Source organism: Lemur catta, chromosome 8 (genome assembly GCF_020740605.2).
Source record: "Lemur catta isolate mLemCat1 chromosome 8, mLemCat1.pri, whole genome shotgun sequence".
NCBI lineage: Eukaryota > Metazoa > Chordata > Mammalia > Primates > Lemuridae > Lemur > Lemur catta.
Genome location: NC_059135.1, coordinates 42,196,394 through 42,216,990, shown reverse-complemented (window position 1 = coordinate 42,216,990; position 20,597 = coordinate 42,196,394). Strand labels below are relative to the sequence as shown.

General features: G+C 33.4%; 1 protein-coding gene across 2 annotated transcripts in view; it reads left to right on the top strand.

Moving 5' to 3' along the window:
• Positions 1–19,720, top strand: part of ITGAV (integrin subunit alpha V) — a 78,309-nt gene extending 58,589 nt beyond the window's left edge. Inside the window, exons 19-30 of one of the 2 annotated variants that reach the window (XM_045559991.1) lie at positions 3,440–3,507; positions 4,180–4,327; positions 4,794–4,886; positions 6,380–6,459; positions 6,966–7,046; positions 7,476–7,581; positions 8,206–8,364; positions 9,183–9,296; positions 14,750–14,863; positions 14,967–15,074; positions 15,639–15,761; positions 16,034–19,720. In XM_045559991.1, the coding sequence (XP_045415947.1) occupies positions 3,440–3,507; positions 4,180–4,327; positions 4,794–4,886; positions 6,380–6,459; positions 6,966–7,046; positions 7,476–7,581; positions 8,206–8,364; positions 9,183–9,296; positions 14,750–14,863; positions 14,967–15,074; positions 15,639–15,761; positions 16,034–16,129 (1,290 nt within the window). In that variant the 3' untranslated portion in view covers positions 16,130–19,720. The remainder of the gene's footprint in view (positions 1–3,439; positions 3,508–4,179; positions 4,328–4,793; positions 4,887–6,379; positions 6,460–6,965; positions 7,047–7,475; positions 7,582–8,205; positions 8,365–9,182; positions 9,297–14,749; positions 14,864–14,966; positions 15,075–15,638; positions 15,762–16,033) is intronic. The other variant, XM_045559992.1, reaches the window with a different exon arrangement.
• The last annotated feature ends 877 nt before the right edge of the window (positions 19,721–20,597 follow it).

Here is a 20,597-nt window from a genome sequence, read left to right as displayed (position 1 = left end):
AGTATATACACAATTGTGTATGTATAGTACGTAAATCATTCTTTTCATAAAATCAAATAAAGCAACTTAAAATTTCATAAAAACTATAATTTAGAAAATCCTATGTAAAGCCTATGTATTTAAATATTGTTATTTTATTTCCTATTTCTCCTTTTTTTAACGTGTTCATATTTTTAGATTCATATTTCTTCTCTCATAGAACTCTACCCTAAATTTAATTGTCATTTCTTTTTCTTCCTAAGATTTCATAAGGTTTTTTTTGTAATTTTTGACTATATGTGACAGTAGCATAAAGCAAATTAAAATATTTTTATAGGCTTTTATAAGTTTTATATTTTAACAATTCATTTTTATATTTCATTTTGCACATTAATAATCATAATATGTATGCCATTTTTATTATCCATTAATGTAGAACTTATAACCATAATTTTGTGTTAGTTTATATTCTTTATATTTTTTATTTTTAGTGGCAGTAACTTAATTACCACTTTAAAGGTAAATTATCATAATATGTTGATTAATAATTTAATAATGGCCACCTGAGCCTCTTAAGGTCTGTCATTCAATATTATACTTTCTTTAAAAGTTAATTGTTACTTGTCCCTTTATATTATATGCTTTGATATATGGGTTATGATTACTTTCTCTTTTTAGGTTTAGATTTTTTTAGAGAAATCTTTTGTTATTATTGTTACCTTTACTTTTGATTAACTTTCTGAACTCATCAATCTCTTTCATACCAATACCATTTTAAAATCAGCTAATCAGGTAGGTTAACTTTTGCAAACCCTTGGAGGACAAAAATTACTGCAGTAATATTTGGCTTCCCTTTTCCCCCACCAATTCTTATTCTTCATTATTTGAATTTTTTTTTTTTTTTGGTCTCCTTTGTGTCCTATATTTATCACAACAGTGATGTTATTTACTCTTAAGCATCTTTCTTTCTGCGTTCTTAGCTTTATTATTTACTTTTGTTTCTATGTTACTTACCCACTCCACTCTTTTTATTATTTTCTCTAAAATGAGTTCTTCATTTCACTGGTTATATTACAAACTCGTCTACTGCACTCTCTCTCTGCTGCCTAATAGAAATATTATGTAATTTTAAATTTACTGGTTAGCAACATTTTAAAAAGGTAGAAAAGATATAGGTGAAATTAATTTTAATAATATATCTGTATTAATTTGCTAGGGCTGCTATAACAAAGTACCACAGACTGGGTGGCTTAAACAAAAGAAATTTATTCTCTCACAATTCTGGAGGCTAAAAGTTTGAGATGAAGGTGTCAGCAGCACTGGTGTCTTCTGAGGTCTCTCTCCTTGGCTTGTAGATGGTCACCTTCTTGTGTCTTCACATGGTCTTCCCTTTGTGTGTGTGTCTGTGGCCTAATCTCCTCTTACCATGTTTAAGAAGAGCTTGGGATGCAGACACATACACAAAGGGAAGGTTAGGGCCCATCCTAAAGATTTTGTTGTGACTTAATTACCTCTTTAAACACCGTATTGCCAAATACAGTTGCATCCTAAGATACCAGGGATTAAGGCTTCCACATACAAATTTTGAGGGGCTACAATAGCTAAAATATTATCATTTCTACATGTAATCAATTTAAAATTATCAGTGAAATATTTTACATTCTATTTCTTACTATCTTCAAAATCCAGAGTATATTATACACTTGCAACACATCTAAATTCAAATATTAAAGTTTCATTAGAAATATTTTTTTGTATTTGGAATTCCTATAATTTACAGTTGAAAAAGTAGATTCACATACTCAAGTTGTTCTAAACATACTAAAAATTTGCTGTAACAGAATTCAGTATCAATTTTGAACTTTAATTAAAATTAAATAAAATTTAAAAATCAGTTCCTTAGTCACACCAGGCCCATTTCAAGTGCTCAAAAGCCACATGGGGCTTAAATTTGGACAGTACAGCCCTAGAGTTTCTCTTTCTGTACCCTAATCCTTTGGAGTTAGAGATTTAGTGCTTTCTGCAGAAAGAATTTGTTTTTTTTTCCCATCCATTTTTTCTTTCAAATACATATTAAGTTTTTATTCTGTGCGGGATATAAAGCACATAACCGTCGAGATTTGGTTCTCTGGGCATGGGATACATTGCTGTGTGCTTTTCCATTTCTGAAACCATCTTCCCTCATAGCATATTTTAATACTGTAGCTGTTCCAATGCTAGCTAAGTCCTTTTTCTTCCTTGTAGAATGGTAGTTAGTCAAATATTCTCTCATCACAGTTTTATTAATATTTTACATATATTTCTCATTCCAAACTTCAGATACTCATCCAACATTCTGAGAATTATATACACCTTATCATTAGTTCATTTATTTGCAAAAGCCATGATTTTCCTGATTACATTGAGCGGTGATTTGTACTTGGCATGATGTTAAGAATCACCATAAAGTTCTTCTAATAGTCTTGACTTTTTTTTTTTTTTTTTTGAGGATTATAGTAACTGCTTATGTCTAGGTAATTGAATAAATTCATATACATTTTGGGGTTTCCTCTCAATTAAATTGACAGTTAAGATTTCTATCACATAATTTTATTCTGGACATCCCTTGTGACTTAGAGGTATACAATCATCATATTCTTAAAGAATTCTGTTCATTTTTCTTCCCCTTTAAATCTTTTTCTTTCTTTTTGTTTGCCTCCGGGCCTGAAGGCCTTTGTATGTTAACATTAGACAAAGCAAGAATGGCTTCATCTTTATTTTCCCTTTTTCTTTTCTTAATTTTTATATTTCTTCTTTTATATCCTATTCAAACTCTTCTGTTTCCTTCCACTAATTCTCTTTTTTGGGTTTTTCTATACTACTTTAGCTGGAATATTCTTCTGGCCAGATCTAGAGTTTCTGGAAAAAAGTTCAGGTTTTTGCTTGTTTCACCTACTCTGGTAAGCCAGCTGTAATACTCCTAGTTCCTTTTCCTCATCTCCTTCCAAACGGACATGCACACACTAAACACATTTTGTGCAGTTTCTGTTCCCTTTGTTCTGCCTGCCTGTCTGAATTGTTGCTGCATACCTACAGCTCCATGATATTGGCAGAGGCACAGTCCATAATGAGAAACTCTAGAAAGGAGTTTATTTTTCTCAAGATCACACAACTTAGAAGCAGTCAAAATGAACCCTCATCTCCTGACTACTACTTTCTCTCTACCTAGACTTCATTCCAAAATGATAACAGCTTAATTTGAGATGGAGCTAAAAAGGTTCCAAGCAAATGTATTACATCCTATGAATCTTCTTCTTTCTCATTCTTGACTAGTTACACTGACGTGTTTAAAAATAAGTGGCCATGATCTTTTGCTTTCAGGTATACAAATAAGCTAATGAGTGTAAGTGAATATATGCATGTGTACATATATGTCTATCCACATATATATTGATATGAAAAAATAAAATGTTTGTTCTAGGCTCATATTCTGCTTGACTGTGGTGAAGACAATGTCTGTAAACCCAAACTGGAAGTTTCTGTAGATAGGTAAGTTTTGCCCTAAACAACAAATAATATAATAAGAAATATAAACAAAAGAGTACATTTTTCTATTCAAAGTGCTAACATATTTTAATAAGAATTAGTTATATTGGAAGATAATGCATGATTTTCCATAATAATAAAACTATCAGTATTGAGCTTCAAAAAAATATCCGCTGTATTTTCACTAGTTATCTAGGTTGACAGATTTATTACCATTCAGCTTTAGATAGTATCACAAAGTAATATTATATCATCTTCAAACTCCATTTCATTGTAGGCATACTCTTTGCTCAAGGAATATTTTTACCATTTTTATATGGTCTATAAATTATAAAGAATAATTGTGAGACTCATGACAAATGGGTAATTCAGCTTTTAGGAAGAAATATCAGGGAATTAAAACGTATATACAGAGATATAAAACTACTTTAGTAATAGATATGAACGATAGTGATATATTAGTAGTGTCAGTACTTTCTTTTACTGAGAGAAGTATTGGATTTGCACCCAGTGTGCTATTTTTTGTTTTCTATCGAGCTGTCAATAGAAGTACTCTTAAGATATCTTGAGACACTGTTGAACATGTCGGTGGTGTCTGTTTATCTCGTTTCTTTCGACAGTCATATGCTCCCCATGTAGTCTTTTTTCTTAGTCTAGATTTGTATTAACTTGTAGTGATCAAAAGAAGATCTACATTGGGGACGACAACCCCCTGACATTGATTGTCAAGGCTCAGAATCAAGGAGAAGGTGCCTACGAAGCTGAGCTCATCGTTTCCATACCACCGCAGGCTGATTTCATCGGGGTTGTCCGAAACAGTGAAGTAAGCAAGCTGCCTCTTTAAAAGTCGAAGTGCACTCACAGGTCTTATTAACATTAATGAGCTGCTCCCCTATGTAGTGAAGCACAAGCTTAGCCATTCCACCTAAGGCTAGATTACTAGACAATAGAGTGCCTATCGTACATAATTCCTTTCAAGCCTAATATAATGCATGGGTATGGCATTTTTAGAGTTGCTAGCTAAGTGCCTGAAAAGGAGGTCAAATAGATAACGTGTCTAAGCCTGTCCATCAAATTTGTCAGAGGCAGTATGGTTATATATCTAAGTCCTCTAGGGATCTTTGAGAAACACTTTTATGTTTCTGTATGGCAACTGTATACAATTCTGACTTCTCCCTTACTCCCAGTTTGCTCAAATAGATTTATTTGCTTTGTAGAAAAAGAAACTTAAATATCTAATGGCATGATATTTTATTTCTTTTCACATCCTTTTTCTTTGTCTATCAAAGGCCTTGGCAAGACTTTCCTGTGCATTTAAGACAGAAAACCAAACCCGCCAGGTGGTATGTGACCTTGGAAACCCAATGAAGGCTGGAACTCAAGTAAGACATTTTAATTAAATGGCTCCTTTTGGCCACAAATAGAATAGCATATTTTTCTCTGGGTTTGTTCATGGTAATTTTTCTTAATAAACACTTCAAAATAGTGTCTTTAAAAGTTTAATGATTAGCAGAGTTTTGTTTAGTTTTAACTAAGTAGTAAAATAATGGGTTATGCTGTTACACTGTATTCGATAAGCTGCTCTCGGCACTGCCTTCGGTTTGGTAAATGGGTGAGAACATGGTTTAAACTAAAAACTAAAATTACAATTTTGATATTTTCAACTCATGCTTTAATGGGTCCTCAGAAGCCACTCTGGAAAATAACAAGACTGTCATTCTTAGGTGAGACAGAGTTACCTCATTAACCTGAGATGCTGTAGGTCCCATACAGAGGATCAAAAAGAAGCTTAGTTGGATCAGGCTCCCTTTCAGATCATAGAGCAGGGAGCCCAGAATCTTGAAAAGAAGCATCCAGTTGTTTTCTTTACAGAGCCTCTAAAAAGTAAACAAAACATACCTTGTAGAATTCCTAATATCAAAGGAAATACGGCAGTATATGTTGTGTGACTTTTTAAGTAGAACTTATTTTATATAATGGCACATTGATATTGGTAATTTGAAGATCTGTGTTAATATGGGGCCAAATATTCCATGTTTCTTTAAGTATATTTTCTATTAAAAGTCATTATTATTTCTATATGTAGTATCTTAGGAAAGAGAGCTTGAACAAAGTATCCTAAGTTTCACTTTTTCTCATGTATTCAATGTTTCATTAACAAGTGAGCATGCTTTTTATTTTCTCATATCTCATTTTCTCCAGCTTTCTTGCTGATGCCTCATTCAGTGTGGATAGTTCCTGGTTATTCCAAATGGCCAGCTCCAGGCTTTGTAAAGTAGGAGCCAGTTCTCAAGAAGGACTATTTTTATTTATGTGATCCTGTAGAAGCCTGCTTTCTTGTACCTTGTGGTTCATTTGTTTTCTTTAAAACTCATCAATTTCCCAGCTGGAGGAGTTAAGGTGTTTGGTATTGGGGAGGGTTGTGAGAGATGTAAGAGGAGAAATTCTGGTTCTGGCCTTACTTATGCCTTCTTTAGCCAGATTCTCTTACTCTTATAAACCATCCATCTCCTCCTTCCTGGCCCATAAACACAGCACAGTTCATTTGTTATCTTCCTGTTACCAAATCATTGTGCCTAGTTGCTGTACTTTCATTGGATCAACAAACATTTTCTTTTGCATTTTTTGGGAAGATAGATAATATTATAAGAAAGTTATATTTATTAATAATTATTAAATAGGCTCCCTTATGGATTGGCCCAAGTATCTTAAATAAAAGATTTGATAGAAAATCAGATTTAATTATCTTTGTTCAGTTTTATTATAAGCTCGGAAAAACTCTATTTTATAACATTCTTTTTTCTTTTGACATTGGATTTGAAATTTCACTAATTAGACAATGACTAAGATTACCATCTTTTCCTCTCTTCTTCAGCTCTTAGCTGGCCTTCGTTTCAGTGTGCACCAGCAATCAGAGATGGATACTTCTGTGAAATTTGATTTACAAATTCAAAGGTATGAAAACAACTTGTATTATCTTATAATAACTGAGTAGTTATTTACTTTTTGTAAACATATTATGTAATATACTTTAAATATTATAGACTAGCACAGATTAAAATTTCAGTACTTGAGCTGGGTGCAGTGGCTCTCGCCTGTTGTCCCTGCTACTCAGCAGGATGAGGTGGGAGTATCCCTTGAGGCCAGGAGTTCTAGACCAGCCTGGGCAACATAGTGAGACCACCTCTCTTAAAAATAAAAATTCAGTACTTGATTATAGCACTTGTAAAATCAATATTTACATTATAAGAATAATTTTGTTGTCACTTTTGAGTTTGTAAAACAAAATTAAAAGAAAACTTGATCATTTTGTTGGAATTAAATGCTAAAGAAAATAATTTAAAATTTTTCACTTGTTACTTTTGATTCGTTCATTTTTAGCTTCAGTAGGCTTACCTCTGTATGATTTTGATGGTAGTTATGCTTAATTTAGTCCTAAATACATTTTTTTTCTTTTTCAGCTCTAATCTTTTTGACAGAGTAAGCCCAGTTGTATCTCACAAAGCTGATCTTGCTGTTTTAGCTGCTGTTGAAATAAGAGGGTCAGTATGATTACTAAGTTGAGTATCTCATAGTCATGATTGCTTTTTAAAAGTAGCTACTAGGCCCTAGCTTCTTTTGGATATTTGGTGGTGGTTTTACTAGGGCAGTAGCTTATGTAGAGATGAGGTCCTAGGTGTGTTCTAAAGCTCCAAATACTTATTGGGTGATCCTCTGAAAAGGAACAAGACATACCAACAAGACATACCAACTAAGGTTATTGAATTTTTATGTAGATTAACTTAGCAATTCACCTGTTACATGTAGATTTAATAAAAGTATTTTTTTGTGTATGTGCATTAACTGGTTTTTTTCTTTCAAATTTTTTTTATTGAATCTAATTTTATTCATTTGAATACAGGGTACTTTTGAAAATGAACTGACTATATCATTTTGATATTCATGGTAGGTTTTCTTTGGTCATTGTTTAGAGTTTCAAGTCCTGATCATATCTTTCTTCCGATTCCAAATTGGGAGTACAAGGAGAACCCTGAGACTGAAGAAGACGTTGGGCCAGTTGTTCAGCACATCTATGAGGTTTGGAGCTGTTGGATTTAACTGAAACTTAGTGAGAGAGACAACGAAGAGAGGAACAGCTAAGCTACTTTTTAAAAATAATTCTATGTAATTTTTATGTAAACTCTGCATAGATAAGTGTGTATCAGATTTCTTTGGATATTTTCCTATTCATAAGTTCATTTTTAGCTGACAAATAGCTTCATGTGCTTAAAGAAAGCAATTTATGTAATTTGTCATTTAAAGCTGATTAGTTCTACTTGAATAAAAGAAATCATTGGGTGTTTTTCCATGGGCATTTTGTAGTTCTGATTAAAAATTGAAAATGCCTATATCAAATAATGAAAATTTTGTTCCTGTAGAAAGAGTTTTCTTTGTCATTGTTCATCAATAATTTTTTAATGTTTTCCTCTTGTTTATATTTTCATCCTGACACATATTACTCTACTTTAGAGACAAATGTTGAGCTTGATCTCTTTTGTGTAAACATGGTCACTTTGTAATAATGGAATCTAACTGTGGAAACTCTATTGTTATTCAAACTGTGTTGCTAGTATGATTTCTAAAGTTGATGTAGGGGAAGATTATAGAATAAATTTTTGCCCAAAGTATATACATTTTATTTATTTATTTAATTTTCATTAGCTGAGAAACAATGGTCCAAGTTCATTCAGCAAGGCAATGCTACATCTTCAGTGGCCTTACAAATATAACAATAACACTTTGTTGTACATCCTTCATTATGATATTGATGGGCCAATGAACTGTACTTCAGATATGGAGATCAACCCTTTGAGAATTAAGGTAATGTGCTTAATAGGAGATCTTCATTATGATGATTTTATTGTGTTCATTCTAAGTCTATAAAAGAAATATATGAAAGAAAATAACTATTTTAATATAAAACCCACTCTGCAAAAATATGTTTGCTCATAACCAGTACACCAAAGATTAGATTATTTGTATAATGGGTAAGAATTAATTCTGTGAAGTCATAGTGAACCATGTATCAATGGAGTGTTTAGTGAGTCTCAGTAGATATTCTTAAGTGACTCAAGTTGACCTTGCTCCATTGCATCATGGTTTATCTAATGTATAATATTGTGTCAAGGGTGTTATGTTGTTGGAATTTCCATCTTTGGGATAAGATATACCATTTTATTCATGACTTGACTTACATGACCTAGAAAAATGTCATTTTATGGAATTATGTATACTTTTGGATGCAGTCATCTTCATTCTAGCACATAAAATTTGTGTAAGAAGCTATTGCACAATATGGTCTGAAGAAAGTTAAAAAACAAAAAATATACTCATAATTGACATTCATCCCAGATATACTGTGGAATTTCAGGCTGTTCCTGTGTGTTTTATCAATTTCTCCTCCAGCTATGCCAGAGGAGAAAGTAATGGCTAGGGAGAGCTAATTTTTTTGGTACATATTAAGGACTCTAATCTTTATTTTTCTATCCTTACTGTTCATCATACATTAAGTGGTGAATTTTGTGTCATACTAAATTCTCATTTACCGTTTTTCAGTCATATGTAAGAGCTTAAGTCAAATTGTCAATGTAAAATGTTTTCCATTATTGCTTACCACCATTTTATTCACATAATCCTAGATCTCATCTTCGCAAACAACTGAAAAGAATGACACAATTGCTGGGCAAGGCGACCGCAACCATCTCATCACCAAGCGGGATCTCGCCCTCAGTGAAGGAGATGTTCACACTTTGGTAAGTGCCATTTCAATTACAGGCACTATAAACATTTTAAAATATGTGATTATAGGACTGATGCCAAAGAACATTTCAAAATAACAACAGCTGTGCTTGAAAGAACTATATATATTTTTATACCATTCAGTCTTTTTACTTTCATTTTTCCTAGTCAAATTAATGTCAAATTTTCTTGAAATGATCTTTGAAGATTGCTAATAAAAATATTTTATGTTGCAGCTTAGTTTTATGACTGTACTCCTTCAACTGATCTCTTTCTTGGCCTCCCCCTAGTCTTTAAGACTTTAGTGCAATACTGCAGGAAAACCCAGAAGGCCCCAACAAAAATATATTAGAAGAATAATTAGCATTATGGTTAACTTATGTTGAGTTAGCCTATATTAATGACTATTATGTTTTATTTAAAGGGGCTTATTGTTTAAGTTTTTGAAAATTAGCAGATCTGCAAATCATCACCTAGTAGAGAACCCGGTGTAGTGTTTATGTTCAATAGCGATCACCAGTTACTTTTACTTCGCCAAATTCTGTGGTCCTTCTTAGTCCTCATCCAGTTCAACTGCTCAGTGACTTCTGGCTAACTTTCACTTCCTCCATGAAACATTTTTCAATCACTTCTAGGGCACCACTCTCTGCTGGTTCTCTACCTACCACCAACTACTTCTTAATCTCCGTGTTCAGGCCTTTAAACTCGGGAGAATACCATGCTCAGATCGCAGGTTTCTTCTCTGTTCCACCTACATTCATTCACTAGATCTGTGCTGTCCAATATTGTAGACACCAGCCATATTTCAAGTCTTCAGTAGCCACATGAGTCTAGTAGTTACCCTATCAGGAAGTATAGATATCTTCCATACTGATGATTCCCATCATCACACAAAGTTCTAGTGGACAGTGCTGCACTAGATGATCTTACTAACTCTTATGGCTATAAATATCATCTGATGTGGATGCCCTTAATTCGTATTTCTGGTCTGATCCTCTGCATTGAACTCCAGACTCCAATATATAACTACCTATTAGATCTCCTACCTACCCTCTAACAGGAATTTCAAACTTAATTCTAAAAATACACCCTTGAGTTTTCCCAACTTTGCTCTTTCCACACTGTTTTACATTTTCATAAATATCAACTCCATTCTCTGTCTAACACCTGGGCCTCGTGCTTGATTCCTCTCTTTCTCTCAGATTTCACATTCTGTATTGCAGCGAATTCTATCAGTTTCTACCTTCGAAATTTCCAGGATCTGGCTCCTTCCACCAGTGCCACAACCTAACCCAGGTCGCCTTCCTCTCATACGTGGACTATTGAAATCCCGTTGGTCTCTGTATTTCTGCCTTCTCCGCACTGTGGTTTATTTGCCACACAGAAGCCAGAATGATCCTTTTAAATGCAGGTTGGGTCATGTCACTCCAGTGCCTTCCATCTAATGCAGAGAGGGAGCCAGAGCCCACGATACCCTTTAAGCCCAACATGATCGAGACCCTTCCTGCCTCTCTGCCTGCGTCTCCTCTCCTTACTTACTCTGTTCCTCCCATTTTCCACCCTGCTTTTCATTGAACAGACAGCCCCAAGCATGTTTCTTCCTCCACGCTTTGAATATTGCTCTTCCATTTGCCTGGAATACTCTTTGTCTAGATGTCCCTGTGGCTTACTTTCCCATCTCCTTCTGGTGTCCTTAAATGTCAAATTATGACAGAGGACTGCCTGCCCAAGCCATGTGAAATAGAAACTGCCTCCCAACTCCCCACCCCACTTTGAATTCTATATTCTCTATCCCCCTAGAATTATGGGTGTTTTTAATTGAAACAAAACTTATGTAACATAAAGTGTACCATTTTTAACCATTTTAAAGTATATTATTTAGTGGTTTTTATTATATTCACTACATTGTTTAACCATTACCACTATAATTCCAAATCACCCCCCCAAAAGAAATGCTGTACCTGTTAAGCAGTCTCTCCCCATTCTCTGCTATCACCAGCCTCTGGGAACCACTAATCTGCTTTCCTATTTTGGACATTTCATAGATAGAGCGTTATATAATATGTGGCTTTTTGTGCCTGGCTTCCTTTACTTATCATGTTTTCAAGATCTATCCATGTTGTAGCATGTATTAGCACTTCATTTTTATGGCTGAATAATACTTCATTGTGTGTACAAAACACCTTTTGTTCATTCAGTTGATGGACATTTATTTGGATTGTTTCCACTTTTTGTCTATTTTGAATAGTGCCACTATGAATATTCACACACAAGTTTTTGTGCAAACACGGTTTTTAATTCTCTTGGGAATAAACCTAGAAATGGAATTGCTGGGTCATATGAAAACCCTATATTTAACTTTTGGGGAACTGCCAAACTGCTATCCATAGTGCCTGTACCGTTTTACAGTACCAGCCAGCAGTGTATGAGGGTTCCATTTTTTCCACATCCTTGTCAACACTGTTATTGTCTTTATATTTGTTTTAAAATTTTCATAGTCATCCTAGTCGGTATGAAGAGGTATCTCACTGTGGTTTTGATTTGCATTTCCCTATTGACTGATGATGTTCAGCATCTTTTTCATTTGCATATCTTGTTTGGAGAAAAGTCTATTCAAATCCTTTGCCCATTTTTAAATTCGGTTGTTTGCCTTTCATTGTTGAATTGTAAAGGATTCTTTATATATTCTAGATACTACCCTCATCAGATACGTGATTGTACATATTTTCTCTCACTTTGTATGAATTATCTTTTCACTTTCTTGATAGTATCTTGATGTACAAAAGTGTGGGTTTATTTTTGTTTTTTGTTTTTTTTTTAGGTAGGGTCTCACTCTGTTGCTCAGGCTAGAGTGCAGTGGCTTCACTGTAGCTCACTTAGCCTCAAACTCCTGGGCTAAAGTGATCCTGCTGCCTGAGCCTCCTGAGTAGCTGGGACTACAAGCATGTGCCATCACACCCAGCTAATTTTTCTGTTTTTTGTGTATATAGAGTCTCACTCTTGCTCAGGCTGGTCTCAAACTCCTGGCCTCAAGCAATCCTTCTGCCTTGGCTTCCCAAAGTGCTAGCATTACAGGAGTGAGCCACCGCACCCGGCTTCGATACACAGAAGTTTTTAAATTTGAAGAAATCTAATGTCATCTTTTGTTGCTTATAATTTTGTTGTCATATTTTAAAAAACATTGGCTAAACTAAGGCCATGAAGATTTATACCTATGTTTTCTGATTTTATAAGTTTTATACTTAAAGCTCTTATATTTACATCTCTGATTCATTTTGAGTTAATTTTAAGTATATTATAAGGTAGGAGTTGAAATCAATTCTTTTGTATGTCGCTGTCCAATTGTCCCAGCAACATTTGTTGAAAAGACTATTCTTTACCCCTTAAATTGTCTTGGCAGTCTTGTTGAAAATGAATTGACCACAGATACATGGGTTTATTTCTGGACTCTCAGTTCTATGCCATTGACCTATGTGTGTGAATTCTTACTGCTAGTATCAAATTGTTTTGATTACTGTCGCTGTGTGTAAGTAAGTTTTGAACTTGGGAAGTCTGAATACCTTTTCTTCTTTTTAAAGACTATTTTGGCTATTTGGAGTCCCTTGCAATTCCATGTGAATTTTAGGATTAGCTTGCCCTTTTCTGCAGAAAAGGTAGTGGGAATTTTGACAGTAATTTATTGAGTCTGTCAATTTAAGGAGTATTGCCATCTTAACAACATACATCTTTCAGGGCATGAACACACATGTCTTTCTATTTATTTAGTCTTTAATTTCTTTCAATAATATTTTGTAGTTTTCAGTACTAGTCTTGCACTGCCTTGGTTAAATTATTTGTTTGTATTTTATTTTTTCAATGCTGTTTTAAATGGAATTGTTTTCTTAATTTCCTTTTTGGATTCCTCATTGGTATTGTACTGAAATATAACTCATATTTGTATATTGATTTTGTATCTTGCACCTTTTCTGTACTTGTTTATTAGCTCCAATAGTTTTAGTGTGGATTATTTACTTTTTTCCTATGTTTAAGATCCTGTCATCTGTGAAGGGATAGCTTTACTTCATTTTAATCTGGATGCCTTTTATTATCTTTTTTCTTGCTTAATTGCACTGGCTAAAACCTTCTGTACACTGTTGAATAGAAGCAGCATGAGTGGGCATCCTTGTCTTGTTCCTAATCTTAGGGGGAAAGTAGAAGTATTCAGCCTTTCACTATTATGTATGATATTAGCTGTGGGATGCCTTTTATCAGATCAAAGAAGCTCTCTTTTATTCTAATCACCAACAGGTGGTACCACTTACTGGATAGCATTGTTGTGAGGTATATGCATGTGACATGTGTAACACAGTATGATCAGCACATAGAAGGTGGTTAATATTTGTTTCCTTTGACTGCCAACCTTCAATGTGCTGATCAAAACACTAAATATGGCAAAGGCAATCAGCATCCCATTTGATTTCTACAAATCCAACATGGAATAACCATTAGAAATTCACTCTGTTTCCTTTTCTCTTCCACAGGCATATTGTGATCTGATTTTCATATCTTACCATTTTTACCATGGTTTGCCTAAAGAATGTTCAGTTCTAGCTGTAAAATGAATCTTTTAATATTATAGATCTTATCCTTCTATAAAAGAAATTACATTAAAACCAACCCCTTTATAACAAAAAGCATTCATAGACTCAACTATTAGCCTGCTTATTTTATTTTATTCTATCAATATTTTAAGATTTTAATGTGTCAAAAGATTGCTTCTGGCCGGGCGCGGTGGCTCACGCCTGTAATCCTAGCTCTCTGGGAGACCGAGGCAGGTGGATCGCTCGAGGTCAAGAGTTCGAGACCAGCCTGAGCAAGAGCAAGACCACTGTCTCTACTAAAAATAGAAAGAAATGATCTGGACAGCTAAAAATATATAGAAAAAAATTAGCCGGGCATGGTGGCACATGCCTGTAGTCCCAGCTACTCAGGAGGCTGAGGCGGAAGGATCGCTTGAGCCCAGGAGTTTGAGGTTGCTGTGAGCTAGGCTGACGCCATGGCACTCTAGCCTGGGCAACAGAGGGAGACTCTGTCTCAAAAAAACAAACAAACAAACAAAAAAAAAAACCAAAAAAAGATTGCTTCTTTTTCTTTTTTTAAATTTTAAATCACCTTTATTAAAAACAAAAAACTACAGAAAATGGGTAACGGTATATGCATTTCATATAAAACATGTAGGGAAAAACACCTTCATTTTAGAGTTAAATAACTCATATTCATACAGTAGAGTTAGCTCTCTAATAATCTAATGATCATCTCTGAAAACTTAGCCTGCTTATTTTAAGCATTATTCCCACAAGACAGGAATCCATATAATCTCTTTTTGGCCTTCACATAAAAAGAAAAGAAAAAACCTACATCTAATTTTCAAATGTCGAAGAGATGATAGAAGGACCTTTTTCTGTAAGTAAAGAATTCGTTTTGGCAGGGTTGTGGAATCGCTCAGTGCTTGAAGATTGTCTGCCAGGTGGGACGACTAGACAGAGGAAAGAGTGCAATCCTGTATGTAAAGTCTCTGCTGTGGACTGAGACCTTTATGAATGTAAGTAGACAGATACAGCATTTAGCAAACATATCCATTTTTTTTCAAAGAAATAAAAAAGACCTGATATCTGGGAAATCATCTCACTGTTGCTTCCATACAGAAGGAAAACCAGAATCATTCATATTCTCTGAAGTCATCTGCTTCATTTAATGTCATAGAGTTTCCATATAAGAACCTTCCAATTGAGGATATCATCAACTCCACATTAGTAAGTCATAGATTTACAGAAATGAATTAAATGCACTCAGTTCAAATGCCATAGATGTTTTTATTTTGTTTTTTTAAAAATGGTAGTTTAAGTATTTCGATAAAGTAATGAAGTTATTTGGTAAGATTATAGCCTAGTTTAATATTATTATTTTACTCCTCCACCCCAGAATTATTAAAGCTAGAACTTTTACTTTAGCATCTTGTCCTTTGTAAGAGATTTCTTGGTATATACTAAATTAGAAAGTTAAAAAGTTGGAAATTAACTGCAACAAGTGAGGCATTGTGAAGATCTTTAAAGATTAAAACTGGGATCAGCACATCATAAACTGGGTTGGATTATTTAAAAATCATTTCAGATGCAATCAGAAGTTAACCTGTCATTTGGAGTTTTATGCACATATGTGCATGCTATAGATACCAAACATGAGATCACTAAATTATCATATGCAGGAAAAGAACATAATGTGAATACCATTAAAATAAAAATATAACAGTCACTCAAATATTTGTTGATTAAGTCAGTGAACTCTTTTTAAAGCTAAAAAACTTTTTTCCTCACTAGGTTACCACTAATGTCACCTGGGGCATTCAGCCAGCACCCATGCCTGTACCTGTGTGGGTGATCATTTTAGCAGTTCTAGCAGGATTGTTGTTACTGGCTCTTTTGGTATTTGTAATGTACAGGGTAAGTAATGGACTTCGAAAGAGAGGGAAAGAGGGAGAGAGGGAAAGCTGAAGAAAAGAAGAAGGGAGGGAGGGAAAGAAGAATAAAAAAGTAAGAGAAGAAAGAAAGGGACCCATAATGATGATATATGACGAGCATTACTTACTATTTGAGGGATGAGAAAATGTATGAAGTGCCATTTAAATTTTCTTGGTGATAATATAGTCACTCAAAAAATATTTTTATAATTCTACACTGATGTGACAATACGTTGGTTTTTCTTCAACTGACAGATGGGCTTTTTTAAACGTGTCCGGCCGCCTCAAGAAGAACAAGAAAGGGAACAGCTTCAACCTCATGAAAATGGTGAAGGAAACTCAGAAACTTAACTGATTTCATGCCAGATACCATCAGAATTACCAACTTCATTATAGATTTAAATCTCCTTCATGAGGAATAAAATACCCAGACTGTATTGCTGATCATGCCCATTGGCATTAACCACAAAATGAGAACAATATTTGTCAATCTGATCATTATAAATAAGTTCAGACATACATTTAATACACATACAGCAACTTGTGTTTTTAGGTATTTAAATAATAAAATTTTAAGTGATAGTTCTTATTCAATGTACATAAGACAGGTAGTGCCTGAGTTACTACTTTATATAGAATAGTACCTCCTACAATTACTGTTTCTGCTTTAGTATGTTGGATTTTGCTGTTTGTTGTTGTTGTTTTAAAGCAACCCAAATTTGGACATTAGCATCCACATCTTTTGTTCAGGTACTTAATACACATTACACTACAGTTGACTTTTCAAGCTACTAAAGACTTTATGACTGCATGAACTTGGATTTTGATATCACTTATATGGTAGAACTTAAAAAAAAACATGCATGATGCCATCAGAATTCTTGCCTGTGATAATAAAGGTACAATATTTTGTTTTAATATGAAAATTGGGTAGATGCTATTAAATTTTTATTTATATTTAATCCTCAGTTTATTTTATTACATTTTACCTTGTATAGTTTGTTTTATGTCAAATCCTTTAAGCCAATCTATACTAAAAATTAATTCTAGAATCACAAATGCCTCATTTGTGTAATTTTCCCTAAGTATTACTGAAAGCCATACAGAGTTAGAAATCATTTCCAAAGTATATTTATTCCATTGTTTTAGTTTGGCTATTTGCAATACAAAAAAGAACATTTTAATTAAAGTACTGTGTTTGTAGTTCTTTGAGATAGTTGCTTATTAATATAGTAGTACATTCTGAAGAGTAGAACAGAATTTTAGTTGGTATTAATTTATTTTCCTCCTATCCATGTATTTTTCCTTATATTTCTAAACTTTACTGAGAATGGGTCAAGATCAACGAGGAATCTTTACAGTTTATGTGAACCTGGATCCCTCACCCCTGCCCCATGAGAAATGCTTAGAATCAAAACTCTTAAGGTAGCTCACTGGTTTACTTCTAGCAATAGCATGATGCTACTTACATAAATATTACCTCACTTTAAGCAAGGTAATGTGTAAAACCAGTCTCAGCTATCAGAATAACTTTTAAAAGGTATTTTTATAAGTAGTTCAAGTTATTGAAAACCTTTCTTAGGTTTGTTAACATAAATTACTTTTCTAGGATTTTTAATAAAAGCTGCATAGGTGGCAAGTTGTAGTTTTATATGCCTGTAAGGTGATGAATCTTCTAGTAGAATAAGCAATTTATTCACAGTTCCTCAAGGCCTGGGGATGACTATCAATTAAACCTATTTTTGTGCAATTACATCATGTTATGCATTAGAAATTGAGAGTAATAGCTTTTTAACTATTGTCCTTATTAGGCAATGATAAATATTTCCCTTAAATCATTGACTGTTTTTCTATGTTTTAAAAATAATTGAAATTTATCTTGTCATGTTTAGTGTTATCATTCCATGTACAGTGACTGTGCTAATCTTGAGAATATATTCATAAAATAGAAGCACATTTAGTTGAGTAATACAAGATAGACAAGACCCTATATTTAGCCTCAGTGAATTTCAAAATCAATGGCTTTTGGAGTATAAATTTTATTAGTAGCTTAAAAGAGTTTAGTCATATGCAATAAGTATTTTTATTACCATAAACTTAAAATTCCTTGAGAAAAAAAATATTTTTATCTTAGAGCCAAGTGTTGCCTGCCACCAGTCACTAAGCTAGTCTGTAACAAATTTTACCTTGTCTTTTTTCCCACCTGATAGTAGTCATTCCCGAAAATATGTTGGCTAGAAATTCACTCTTTGCTAAAAGTGTTAGTGTTTGCTTTTGCATCATCTGTTCCTTTAATGGCCTCTATCTCAAGGCATAATCTTCTATTGGAAATTGAAAGATGCTGTAATTGGAAATTAATATGTGCTTAATTTCCTTTGTGAAGTGTAGTTTTAAGCAATAGTGTAGATTTTCTTTCAAAAGATGAAAATTTATATCTCTACAAAAATATGGAGAAGTATAATTTGAAAGCCTTTTCTCTGAAAAAATGTTAGGATTCTTTTTACTCTAAAGTATCATGTGAATGTATTTGATTAAATATCAAAAATGTATTATGAAAACAATTTTAATCTCCCAGCATTTTAAATACTACTCTATTTGGTATTTATTGAGAATTAAAATCCATTTTGAAGGATAAACTTCTTATAATCTGATTTGGTTTTTAAAAAATGTGAATGAGCTGGAGGATATTTAAAGCATTTGAAAATGGTAAGAAATATTGAGGCTGATACTAATTTGTTATATGGGTATTTATTTCAGAATTGATATTTTCAGAAACATTTGCGTGAGGATCATTCCTCCCTTTACCTTTCTTTTATGATTAATTATCAATATAATTCTGATTAAGTTCTCAATGATTCTGAAAAGCAAAACAATTAGTCAAAATATTATTGCCACAATTCTACCTGTGTTATGAAACTACTTCATAGTTAATTCTCATTAACACATAATATTTATATTTCTATAAAAAGAAAATTCAAGAATTAGTAAAAGATACTTTACTGGCTTAAGAGGGCTGTGAAAGATTTTTAATAGTAAATCATGACCCTAGAGAGAGATTTGTGTGGCGAAAGTATAATATGTAATAGATCAGTTGGTTTTTGTAAGGCAAACAGAGTTTGTAAATTAGTAGATGTTCCTATGTTGCAGAATGTGGAGAAGAAGTAAGTTGTTCATGGAGTACCCATGTATAGCCATTGCCCATTTCAGTGTCACTTTGTATTCTTGGATAGCTTGTATATGTAGTAGTTTGATAAATAATAATTTGAAAAAAAAACTCAGAAAATTGATTAGAGGATCAAAAATGGTGAATGAAATTTCTTAATACTCAGTGTTTTGAAGTATCCCTTTTAACTTGTTGGTTGGCTAGTTTGAACAGTGAATTTGTGGACATGCAACATTCAATATATGCTTGTATTTCATTTTAATTTCTGATGCATAATGGACATCTTGGGGAAGGTACTGAATCTTTGATTTTTATTGTCATTATTCTCAAGTGCAATATAACAATGTAATCAAACCTAGATAATTTCAAAGTCATCATTAATTTAGTAAGCCTAATCTAAACAGAGATTTATTATTTTTTTTGTTAGCAGGAGAGAGTGATTCTACTAGGGATAAACAAATGAAGTTGTTTATTTCTAAATGGTCCATCTACATTTTATTTCAGGATGGACATGAACTATTCCCTCCCAGTTTTAAAACACTTTGAAATATCTTAAGGTAACTTGGAAGCTGTGTAGTATATCAAATTAATTTGCTACCTAATAACATAGAAAATAAATATTTTTGTGATCACCCACATTGGGTGAGACATAAAATGAGTCTGTTCTAAAATTTGTCGTTTGCTAACTTGATTTGAGTTAGTGAAAACTGGTACAGTGTTCTGTTTAGTTTCCAACTTTTAACTTGTGACTGTACAATAAACTTGAGCATATGGTGCCACTTTTGTGTGTGGACTTTATCCTTTTTTCCTATGATGTTGTTTTGTTTTTTAATCACATGAGTCAGCAATAATACACTAAAAGGATGACCTCAAAGAGGTGACACACTTCTTTAAAAGTTCAAATTCTTAGGCCTGGAGTGGTGGCTTGCACCTGTAATCCTAACACTCTGGGAGGCCAAGGTGGAGGATTGCTGGAGATGAGGAATTCAAGACCATCCTGAGCAAGAGTGAGAGCCCGTCTCTGTGAAAAATAGAAAAATTAGCCAGGTGAGGTTGGTATGTGCCTGTAGTCCCAGCTACTTGGGACACTGAGGTAGGAGGATCATTTGAGCCCAGTGAGCTATGTGAGGTCCAATGAGGTTGCAGTGAGCTATGATGAGGCCACTGCACTCTATTCTGGGCAACAGTAAGACCCTGTCTCAAAAAAAAAAAAAAAGCTCAGATTCTTAAGAGTGTCAGTTATTTGAAGAAAGGAAACAGAAAAAGAGCAAAGAGAACCAAACACTAAAATATATTCTTAGAAACGCAAACATGTATTTGCCTGAAATATAAAAGTTCTTTGATTTTTAAGCAGAGTTATTTTTAAATTTCATTACACTGACCTTTATTACTTTTAGCTTACCAGATTGCTTTTGAAATGTTCATTTATTTGCCTCTTTATTTCATAATATTTCACACATCTTCAGTTCTGGTATGAAAATTTCTAATAGTCATACCTTTAGTAATGTAAGATAGCAGAAAAATATTATATATTCCTCTTATGTTTTATTAAAATGAATTCATAGATAAAATATTTGTTCAAAGAAACCATCTCATAACTTTCTACCAGTATATTGGTGAATTATATTAATAGTATCATTTTGAATAAGATATTAC